This window comes from Sus scrofa, chromosome 2, assembly GCF_054392235.1.
Source record: "Sus scrofa isolate SSC_HxYL_T2T_F1_AM1 chromosome 2, Sscrofa_HxYL_maternal_Yorkshire_Landrace_v2.0, whole genome shotgun sequence".
Taxonomy (NCBI): domain Eukaryota; kingdom Metazoa; phylum Chordata; class Mammalia; order Artiodactyla; family Suidae; genus Sus; species Sus scrofa.
Window position 1 is genome coordinate 42,538,624 of NC_139384.1, and position 12,025 is coordinate 42,550,648.

At 46.4% G+C, this 12,025-nt stretch overlaps 1 protein-coding gene across 23 annotated transcripts in view; it reads right to left on the reverse strand.

Annotated features, from left to right (window-relative positions):
* The window catches only part of NAV2 (neuron navigator 2), an 820,834-nt gene that overhangs the window by 133,904 nt on the left and 674,905 nt on the right, over positions 1-12,025 (reverse strand). For all 23 annotated transcript variants that reach the window (XM_085011765.1, XM_085011759.1, XM_085011757.1 and 20 more), the window contains one exon: positions 902-1,024. In XM_085011765.1, coding sequence (XP_084867891.1) covers positions 902-1,024 — 123 coding nt within the window. The remainder of the gene's footprint in view (positions 1-901; positions 1,025-12,025) is intronic.

The following is a 12,025-nucleotide window of genomic DNA, read 5'->3' on the forward strand; positions in this document are numbered from 1 at the left end:
ATTCTTGGTAAAGAGCATGTCCTGCGAAGGGAACAGCAAGAAGCTGGGCTTGTGCTGCAAATATCTGGCTTTTTGACACACGACATTTAGCATCCAAAAAAGCACAGTGGTTTCAAACCACTCACATCTAAATTCCATGTTATGTCTCATCAACCCAGATGTGGAGAGAGGTCAAGCATGCCAGAAAAATCCTTGCACAGTCAACTCATTAAGGGGTACAGAAATCTAGAAATACACCCCATCAGAGCTGGAAGGGATCTTAGAAATTACGCAGTCTCAGCTCCTTGATTAATAGACTGCTCATGGTCATAGAATTGGTTTGTGTTAAAGACCAGAAACTTGGAGGCCAAATAGTCCTCATTACTACCGTGTTTTCAGAAGCAATGAAGACAGGTCAAGCCCTATCAAAGCAACTACTCAGCATGCAGCGTATAAAGCTACAGAGGTAAGCCTTGCTTCCTACCACCAGGCAACAAGTGAGTTATAGCCTACTCAGCTGTGGCCAGGAGAGCTCCCTTCTGCACACAGGCCTTCTCTACATCTCCAGGGACTCTGTTCCCTCCAAGGCATCTCACCTAGAAAGCTGGCTAAGAGAGGAAGCAAAGCAGATCCCCGGGGCCTGCTGAACTGATAAAGATGCAGTAGCAACAGTCAAAACAACAACAAAAACTACCCCGCCTGACCCCCTGGGTTCTTGCTGTCAGAAGCAGGATGCAAGAGCCAGTCAGCAGTCCTCTCCCACCTGCTGTGTCAGCTCCTAACACCAGGCCTGGCTTCTAGGCTCCCAACCTATGGAGGGTCAAAGGAGCACCCTATGTGCTCTCACCATCACTGCCTTCGTTTCTCAAGCCCCTCGGGGACAACCTCCTCACCTGGGCAACCCCAAGTGGAGCAAACTTACCTGTCAGCATCTCCGAGGCCCAGGGAGGTGTTTCTTTGCAGGGTCTCCCGCACCACAGCCATCCCATCAGGGAGCCGGTTCAGGCGGCGGGTGTAGAGGCCAAGTCCACCATCAGTCATGTACCTTTGAAAGGAGAAGAGGATGATGCAAAGGTATGGTTAAAAGCAAGCAGTACCATTGTGCCATTCACATCCAGAAGCCCTGCACGGCCATCCTGTGTCTTAAGGAGGAAGGAACTGAGCTTTCCCGAGGCTCTGTCACTCATCATGGCCCAGAGTTAACTCAGCAGATTCAACCCAGACGACCACCAGCTTGCCAGCAAACATAAAACCCAGCATAATTAACCCAAACTCTATGAAGCAGAAGGTTACTAGTGAATAAAATTAACTATCTGATGCATTCATGACATTCTTTTTAATGTCAGCAATTACACAAGCAGGTGTTTTATACATAAGTAGTAGGAATGGAACTGACAAGTCATTGGCAAATCATAGGGGAAAATACTACTGAACAGCACAGTGGAGAAAGTTGGCGAGCTTTTAAGAGGGGTGGAAAAAAAAGATAGAGGACTCAAGAGCCACCTCTGTCATCAGGGGCAAGTTGCTTCTTTGAGTCCTGGGTTTTTCATCTAAACTATGTGAATGTCACAGCCTTCCTGCATCATAAGGTAGACATGAGAATGAGGGAAACAAGGAATATCAAAGTGCTCTCAGAATTCCCTTGTGGTGCAGTGGGTTAAGGAGCCAGCATTGTCACTGCAGTGGCTCAGGTCGCTGCTGTGGTGCAGGTTCGATCCCTGGCCCAGCAACATCCACATACTGCAGGTGAGGCCAAAACACACAAATGAAAAAACAAAAAACCATCCCCTCCCATAACAAAACCAACCTCATGAACCAAAATGCTCTGTAATTTGTATAAGACCATATAAATGAAAGATGCTACTAGGTTGTCTTCATCTTAAAGTATCTTCAACTGTGAATTTTGACACGGATTGTTTTTTCTTTTTTAGGGCCACACCTGCAGAATATGGAAGTTCCCAGGCTAGGGGCTGAATCAGAGCTAGAGCTGCTGACCTTACATCACAGCAATGTAAGATCGAGCTGCATCTGCAACCTACACCACAGCTCATGGCAACGCTGGATCCCAAGCCAATGATGGAAGCAAGGGATTGAACACACATCCTCATGGATACTAGTCAGATTCGTTTCTGCTGTGTCACAATGGGAACTCATCTGATACTGATTTTTAAGGGGGTTGTCCCAAACACTGAATAAAGCCAGTGCTCATTTACTTCTCCAGGTCTCTTACCGATACCAGAAAGCTATCTTCTGAAGAAATTGTCAAGGGATGGAGGCACTCCTGCAACTTTCTGTGTAGATGGCTGACCATCCACCAACCAGGCCAGTTCCTGAGAGCTTAGCCATCAGTAGGGGGTAGTTCAGTTCAAAGCAGTGTTACCTCATCTACCTCGGCTCCTCCAGGACGCCCCAGAAAGGAGATTGCTTATGTGTCATCACCCCCATCTCCAGAGAAGAACAAGAAATTAAAAGAAAACTTAGGCAGAACCAGAAACCAAACTCAGATCCCTTTAATTCCAATGTGGGCTCTATCAGAGAGACCTTCAATGCATCTAAAAATGCAAGGGATTTACACTTCAAGTTCAACAACGGGGAGTAGAAAGACCAATGAGCGTGGTTCTTTTCCTGCACCAGTCAGCTGAGTTACACCATGGAATGTTTCACTGCATTTGGTATCTTGGCTTTAGAATATATAGGGTTCTCAATCCTGAAGTTTCTTCTACCTCTACTTTAGGAATTGCTTGGGATTTATTCTTTATTTTTCCCTTTTTCTCTTTTTATGGCTGCAACCATGGCATATGGAAGTTCCCAGGCTAGGGAATGACTCCAAGCCACAGCTGCAGCAGTGCTGGATCCTTTGGATCCTTTAACCCACTGCTTCGGGCTGGGGACTAAACCAGCACCTCCACAGCAACCAAGTCACTGCAATCAGGTTCTTAACCCACTGGGCCATGTGGGAACTCCTCTTGGCATATATTCTTAGAAAAATGGAATTCTAGGAGTCTCTGGAGGTTTCCCAGAACCAGCAAGTACAAGTTAGAGGCAGACAAAAAAGTTCTCACTGGAGTCACCTTGGGTGAGAGGGAGCTTCTGCTTGGGTCAAAAGAACCCTTCCTTAGCGCAGCTCCCAAGATACCATGTCTGAATTCAACATCTCTAACTGCCCCCTTCACCCCCCTTTTATGACATGAATGATCCCGATGCCAACGTAATGGAAATGTGTTGAAGTCGGTCAAACTATTGTCGTGGTTGCACCAACAAACAATAGAACAAGCTGAAGTTTTCACTCCAGTCAACTGCAAATACCCTAAAGCACCCTGTGAATACACAAAAAACCAATGGATGGTACACTAAAATGGCAAATTTTATGGTATATGACATATAAATCTCAATATAAAAGAAAAAAAAGCAAATGAAGCTATGGTTAAATAATTATTTGTGTAGTAACTTTTTAACACTTGTTTCCCACACTGGATAGTAAGCTCCTGGAATGCAGGGACGATTGTTCTAATCTATTAAAAACTCTCTGTTCAAATCTACATGCTATACACCTAACGAATACTAAGTATTTCATAAATAGGAGTTCCCTTTGTGGCTCGGTGGTTAATGAACCTGACAGTACCAATGAGGATGCAGGTTCGATCCCTAGGCTCACTCAGTGGGTTAGGGATCTCACGTGGCCATGAGTTGTGGTGTAGGTCGCAGACCCAGCTTAGATCCCCGTTGCTGTGGCTGTGGCATAGGCTGGCAGCTGTAGCTCCAATTTGACCCCCAGCCTGGGACCATATGCTGAAGAAATAGCGCTAAAAAAAAAAAAAGTATTTTTATTGAATGGAGCCCAAAGACACAGCCAGAGGGTGAAGTTCAGCAGAAACATTTGGGAAGACACAAATTACAGGGTTTTTTTCCCTCTTAAATGTCAGCAAATTTGACTTCTAAGACACATGGGAAGTCAACTGTCTCTCTTCCAGTCAGCCCATCTGTCCGTCCATCCATTTACCTACCCACTCACCCAAAAGATGCAGTGAGCCTAGGTCCAATGGTGGACTCCATGTGTACCTCCTGCAATTAATGTAAGAATTAATTCTTACATTATGGCGCAGTGGTTAACGAATCCGACTAGGAACCATGAGGTTGCGGGTTCAATCCCTGGCCTTGCTCAGCGGGTTAAGGATCCGGCATTGCCGTGAGCTGTGGTGTAGGTCACAGACACGGCTTGGATCCCGCATTGCTGTGGCTCTGGTGTAGGGGCTACAGCTCTGATTGGACCCCTAGCCTGGGAACCTCCATATGCCTCGGGAGTGGCCCAAGAAATGGCAAAAAGACAAAAAAAAAAAAAAAAAGAAAAAGAAAGAAAGAAAAAAAAACAAACCAAAGTGGGATAACTCTGCCAGAGACTAGACTTTCCAGATCAAATGTCCTTCCGAGGAGAATGCAGTGGAAGGTCTTCAAAACACAATCTGCTGCACCATTAAGCAAGGCAGTTAATTTCGATTTTAGCAAAGTCCATTCAGCCATAGAAGATAAACAAAAATTTTTCAACTGGGAGATCCTGTCAAAAGGCAAACTAATTTTAGCATTCATTTCCCTGCTGGTGAAACAACACCCCGGGTTGGGCAATTACACGCACCCGGGCATGTAGACGAGGCCCACACATACACAGTTTATATTGGTTTTCTGTGAAGGCCAAAAGCAGAGGCTGGTGATCATTCCAGAGTCAGAATGTTGAGATGTGAGGCAGCCCCGATAGCATGCAAGGTGGCTGTGTTAAAAAGTGGCCACTGATTGGAGTTCTTGTCATGCTTCAGTGGAAATGAATCTGACTAGCACCCATGAGGATGCAGGTTCGATCCCTGGCCTCACTCGGTGGGTTAAAGATCCAGTGTTGCTGTGAGCTGAGGCATAGGTCGCAGATGCGGCTTGCATCTGGTGTTGCTGTGGCTATGGCCTAGAAGCTATAGGGGTGGCTATAGCCCCAATTTGACCCCTAGCATGGGAACTTCCATATGTCGCAGGTGTGGCCCTAAAAAAAATAAAAAATGGCCACTGATGAAGGTGAGGGCCTTGGAGAGATGGGACTGCATGTGCTAACTTAGCTTATCAACTACTGCTGGGAATTATGATTTTGCTGAGGCAGAGAGAAGGGAAAAGACAAGGGTAAATCAGGATTCCATGCCTTCTCAAATGCACCAGAGACTGACGGCCAGAGCTAAATGCAATCAATGTAATAAAGATCCAATTTCTTTGCAAATCTATTTCATTCATTCTGTGTTTATATGGGGGTGGGGGGAAGAGTCAGGAAGAAGTGGTAAGGAAAAGAGGGGATTTATCTCTTTTAAAAATCAATATTTGTCTTTTTTTTTTTTTCTTTTATTTTTGTTGTTGTTGTTGTTGTTGTTGTTGTTGCTATTTCTTGGGCCGCTCTCTCGGCATATGGAGGTTCCCAGGCTAGGGGTCGAATCCGAGCTGTAGCCACCGGCCCACGCCAGAGCCACAGCAACGCGGGATCCGAGCCGAGTCTGCAACCTACACCACAGCTCACGGCAACGCCGGATCATTAACCCACTGAGCAAGGGCAGGGACCGAACCCTCAACCTCATGGTTCCTAGTCGGATTCGTTAACCACTGCGCCACGACGGGAACTCCTAAAAATCAATATTCAATCACATACATCTATGGTCATTTTAGGGCTGCACCCACGGCATATGAAAGTTCCCAGGCTAGGGGTGAAATCAGAGCTGTAGCCATTGGCCTACACCACAGCCACAGCAACTCAGGATCGGAGCCTCGTCTGCGACTTACACCACAGCTCACGGCAACGCTGGATTCTTAACCCACTGAGTGAGGCCAGGGTTCAAACCTGCGTCCTCATGGATACTAGTCACATTCGTTCTGCTAAGCCATGACGGGAACTCCCAATCATATATTTTTATAAGAGTCAAAATAAATTCTATGTCCTCTCACCTCAAGAGGGCACAGCACTGGAGAAAGCTGTCACTAGAACCAACCTTACACTCAAGAACTTACATCATTTATTTTTAAATTATAATCCACCAATTACAGTAGTCTGATTTATAAAAACCTCTATGTATATATTTTTAAAACTCTTTTAGTCTCAATGAAAAATACACATTCTGGGGGGGGGGGGTTCAACCCAAAGTTCTCCAGGAATTGGCTACCGAACTCATGAATTCACACGGCCTTCAGCTCATCCCATAAGAAAGCATAGTCTAGAGATGAAGCAGTCCCTGGGTGTGTCGATCTAAAAGAGCAGCCCTTGTCCCAGAGGGTGAAAAGGCTTATGTTCCTGAAGGCTTGGGAGGCAGGGAGGGATGGCTGTGTCCCATCTTTGGGGGCTTTATCAGGGACTTGCCCTGGACAGAGGGGCAATGACTTGCCTAAGATCACAAGGAAAGGAACTGGCTGATCAGGGATGGACTCCCTGAGCACCAGTGCTGCACTTTCCGTCTCCTTGGAGAAATAAATAATTAGTGCTAGAGCCTAATGAGACGCTGGCACCATCCTCATGTTTGCTTGCTGGGGTCCCCACTAAACCACTGGACAACTGAACAATTTCCACATTATCCTCCCAGTTTTTCAGTGATGGGGGGAGGGAGCCCCCTTCCTCCACCTTCTGTTGCCTCCCCAGAGGTTTCTGGGTGGAGACTGGGGGCCACTGCTAAAGAGACAGGGTGTCTATGGGATGTTTGTCTTGCTTTCCAAGGCTGGAACACCCTGGGGTGGCCCATGAGCACCAGTGAGGCCTGGGTTCACAGTCCCCCGACCCCTCCCGAGCTGAGGGCTCTTGTGCGCATCACTGTTAATGAGAATGGAGGCTACCGATGTTGGCTGGGTGCTGTGCTAAGTGCCTCATCTAAGTCATGACATCTTCAAAAGAATCTTACCAGATATTTTTTCCTCTCTGCTTTTCAGATGAAGACAATGAAAATGGGGTCAAGATCACAGTGCAGGTAGGTGGGTTCAAATCCCAGCTTTGTCCCTTTCTGTTGTTTTTTCTTTGAGTTTTAGTTTCCTCTTCTGCAGGGTGGTTGAAATTACAGATTGGCCTCACAGGGCTGTGGTGGGTTAACTGAGACAGTGCCCCATGCCTGGTAGGTCAGGACCCCTCAAACGTGATTAGCTGCTGCTGCAATCGGCAGCTGCAAAGGCCCATGTCACCAAGTAGTGACTCTGCAGTTCCTGTTCTGTTTTTAATTCCCCAAATATTATGTACCAGGCTCTGTGCCAGGCTGGGGTTACAGAGATGGAAAGATTCATTACTACCTTGCCCTGGTGAAGCTCAAAATACCAGACGTGCAAATAGGTAACCCTTCTACTACACAGTGAGTGGTAATCCAGAGAACTGTATTGCAGGCGCTGCACCTACAGGGGATGGAGTCATAGAGGGGTGCTATTTAAATTGGCCTTTGAAGGGTGCATAGGAGTTTGCTGGCCAAAGGAGGGGAGTCATCTCGGCACATGGAAAACATGCACTAAAGCAGAGGGAAGTGGATAGGAGGGTAAGGGGATGGGAGGTAGTTTACTGTTGCTGGAGCAGCAGGAACAAAGACAGAGGCTGGGCTGCAAGGGGACTGGGGTCCGGCCAGGAAGGGAAGCCAGGGAAGCCAGGGAAATTATGAAGGTAGTAAGCCAATGAGTAACAGGCTCTGGCTTCTGATTCAAAGACAATGCTGGCGTTTCGATACCTCCACCACCGCACTGCATTTTTGGGGAGCGCTGTCTCACTGCCATTTCCTCCGACTGATTTTTCAGAACATGCCACAGGTCTGGATCCTATCTGAGTCACCCCAGACCTTCGGGGAATGACCAGACTTGCAGGGTAGACCTCACCATCCCTCCAGCTAAATAAAAGAGACCTGTGAAGGCAACACACCGATGACAGGGAACTTTCTCAACAAAATAGCTACATCCTCTGTAACTGACGGGAGCTATGAAAAAGCTCTGGAATCTCATAGGACCTGTTGGAACAAATACACTAGATTCTGAGTCCAAGGATATCAAGAGAGCTCCTCGCCTTCTTTAAAGGTAATGAGGTAACAGTGTGGAACAAGTGAAACTGGCTCTGTGAGTCACCTTCAGAAGGTGGGAGACAGGACCCGTTGTTCCCAAAGCTCACAGCCCAACCTAACCCGTGGAAGTGACACAAACGGACTCTCACTGATCACGAAAGAAACACCTTCTGTCAAGGATGGGGGGATGCGAGAGGAGACTGAAAGGGAAGAAGTACGTACTGGCCTGATCTAGTTCAGTGTATTTCTTTTGTTATTGTTTTTGTCTTTTTCAAATTATAGTTGATTTACAATACTGTGCTAGTTTTGCATTCAGCACAGTGATTCTGTTTTATACACATACACATGCACATACACAAACATACATTCCTTTTTACATTCTTTTCCCTTACACATTATTACAAGATATTGAGTAGAGGTCCCTGTGCTCTACAGTAGGTCCTTGTTGGTTATCTATATACAGTTGTATATATATGTTAACCTCATCGTTTCTTTAATTTCTTTTTTAGGGCCACACCTGTGGCCTAGGGACATTCCCAGGCTAGGGGTTGAAGTGGAGCTGCAGCTGCCAGCCTACACCACAGCCACAGCAATGCCAACTCCGAGCCACGTCTGCGACCTACACCACAGCTCATGGCAATGCTGGATCCTTAACCCACTGAGTGGGGCCTGGGATCAAACCCACATTCTCATGGATCTTGGTCGGGTTCATTACCACTGAGCTACAACAGGTAGTCCCTATCCCATCACAACAACCAAAAACCCCTCAGATGCAAGAAATGAAAGCAATGCAAACAGAGGAAAAAAAAAAAAAAAAAAAAAAAGCTTAAGCAATTACTTTTCTTCAAAGACATGTCAGCTTGTCTGTATTTTTTGGACCCACTTTTGGTTTAAATGTGAACACAGCAAAGGAAAACGGAATACAAGAATTACATATATAAAAATATTCCTTGCCAACATCAATATAAATATATGAACATATATCTCATGCTTTTAACCTTATGCAACATACTTTGTTGCATAAGGTTAAAAGAAATTGCTGTGGGCTGATGGAAACTCCTTGTGTTTGAGCATTTCACCAACATCCAAGTTCTCAAACAACAAGTGCTTTCAGAAGGCCCTTCTATACTCCATTACAAGAGGCCTGACATTTATATTCTAGGTTTATTAGGATGTGAATTGAGTTTCTGGACAAACCTGTAAAAGGATCCCTTTAGTTTAGGGCCTCTTAGAAGTCCCATGAATAAACTTCACTCTGGGTCAGAGAAGGACAAACTGACAGGCCAGTCCAACAAAGCCGCTTGAAGCCTTTTGAAGAAAGCCAATCTTTCTGACAGAAAAGAATCTGCTACATTTGACTTAGAGGAAGAAGATGCATTTCATTTGAAATGCAAAAATACGGTTGGAAAAAGGCAGGTCTTAAAATTTTTCAGTGCTAATAATAAAATTTAGGCGAACACTTAAAATTTTTACTAAGGAAATGCCTGCAAACCACTTGGCCCTCAGGTTTTAGGCTCAAAAACTGAGGCAAATATGGAATATTTCATTTACCCATCCACTCCCCTAACCCCCCTCCCCTCCACCTCCAACCAGCACAGAACAGGTATCACAGAGCGATTCTAAGACCCTCTCCATGGCACAGGCTTAATATTTTAAAATCAAATAAACGATGAGTGCTCGTCAAAGAACGTGGTGCTGCTGTTTCTCTATGATGGGTTGTTCCAAACAGACACACAATGAAACAAAACCTACAGCAGCCTTTGGAGAGCAAGCCTAAGGGTCGGGAGTATCTTTCTCAGTTAGATTTCCCTGTAATAACAGGACTTGAATGGTCAATAATCCAGACTAGACAACACAATCAAGAACCACTTCTTCAGTCTTCATGTCTTTTGGGGAGCTCCTCCATCAACTCTGCTGGCAGAGGAAGAGGGGGACGGGCACCTGGAGGACTGGTTTCCTACCTTTCTGCTGGGTGCAGTAGCTGGGGCCGCGCTCAGTACCACCTCCCCTTGTGCTCTAGGAGTGCTGGCTCTTCAGGACACCTCCAGGCTGGTACCTTGCTCCTTTCAGGAGGATATGGGAGTCCAATTTTCCTTCCTAGCAAAATCTTCCCTCATTTTGCTCAAGCCTGAAACCATGAGCCACCTGAGCTCGGAGCACAGAACATCGCCAGGGCAAATAGACATCACTGTCGTAAAGTTCCTTCCATGGCCAGGAGCCACCAATCAGGAGTACCCAGAGCTTAAGGGGCACTAGCCCCTTCCGTGGCTCATCTGCATCTCACCACCTCAGTCCTGGCTGGGAAGCACGTCAGATGGTTGGGATAACTGTTGTTCACTTCTCTGACCCTGGTGTGGCAGAATGGCCAGCCTTCGGCAGAAGTGAGCCTGGCTCAGGAGAGCTGGAGCCTCCTCTGGCTACCTAGTCACCGGAGCATGCTTCCCTGGGGAGTGCTGCAAAGATGTTGCTAAGCTAGCCAGACAAGAGCTCAGCTCTAGCAGGCCATGGGGACAGAGGTAGCAGCAGGAAAAGGCAGGCCTGAGTAGAGGAGGAGTCAGAGGGTCCCAGGGGCCCCCATTAAGCCTCACTGGGGGAAAGAAGTGCCACAGACTTTATTTCCAAAAGCTAGGTGTGGCAAAGCTCCCGAAGAGAAGGCACAAAGCAGGGATCATGGCGACAAAACTCAATACCTGCCTCATCTTCTACCTGGTGCTCAAAATACAGGCCACTGGACCAGCAGCTTCAGCATCACCTGGCAACTCTTTAGAATTGCAGTACCCCAGACCTCCAGAATCAGACCTGGCTATTCAAAAATTCCCCTGGTGGTTCTAATGCACATTAAAGCTTGGGAAGCAGTGAACTCGGCAGCGGTCTCTGTAGTGGGAAGTACAAGAAGACTCACAGGCACAAAAACAACAATGCTCCTATTTATATTTATTTTTCATTATGCCTCTTGGAAATCTATATCCGTGCCGGTTTTATAGTACATGCAGTATTTCAGTGATGTGGCACATGAATGTTTAAAAAACAAGTACAATATCAAAAGAAGAGGCAAGCTCTTTTTGACATAACCAAAAGTAGTTTAGAGACCACTATCTAAAGCAGAAATTCCTGGTGTTCCCATCGTGGGCTCAGTGGTAACAAACCCGACTAGTATCCATGAGGATGAGGGTTAGATCCCCGGTTGCTCAGTGGGTTAAGGATCCCGCGTTGCTGTGAGCTGTGGTGTAGGTCACAGACATGGCTAGGATCCAGCATTGCTGTGGCTGTGAGGTTGGCCAGAAGCTGCAGCTCCAATTTGATCCCTAGACTGGGAACTTCCATGTGCTGTGGATGCAGCCCTAAAGAGCAAAAAAAGGCAGAAATTCCTAAATCTTAAGTTCTAGACTCCTCTGAGAAATGAGTGAAAGCCACGGAGCCCGTCTCACATGCATCCTACTTGAGTCAGCTCACAAGCCGCCCCCCCTCCCAGCCCCCAAGCCAGTGGCCCCTCTGCAGAGTTAAGGCAGAAGTGGATCCCGGCTTAGGTTGTCCCTTTGAGAACTGCAGGAGTTCCCACAAAGCAAGGTTTTTGCTTGTGTTTGCTGAAAAAGGATTCAGCAGTGGCACATGGCATTGCTATAACACACAACTCACACAGACTCGATCTCACCACTGCTGTGGGTTTGGGCTTGCCCACCCACCATGCTCCCAGCAGAACAGAGACTGATCAAGTGGGAAAAATTCTTGCTTGGTGATGAAACCTGCTGCCAAGGTCCTTGAATCTTTTGCAAAATGTAATGTGGATTTTTACAAGTTGAACAAAATCACACCTAGCAGTGATTTCCAGAGTATTTCAGTTCAGCTTGCCTCAGGATCTCCACACATATCAATTCAACGCATATATGTTCAAAAATCCATAACTGCACTAATAAGATACACAATCACACAGAGAGCCAGGGATTGTACCAGTTCACCCCTATTTAGCACCCCTATTTCAATAAATACGCACACATACATACATTTTTCATTACAAC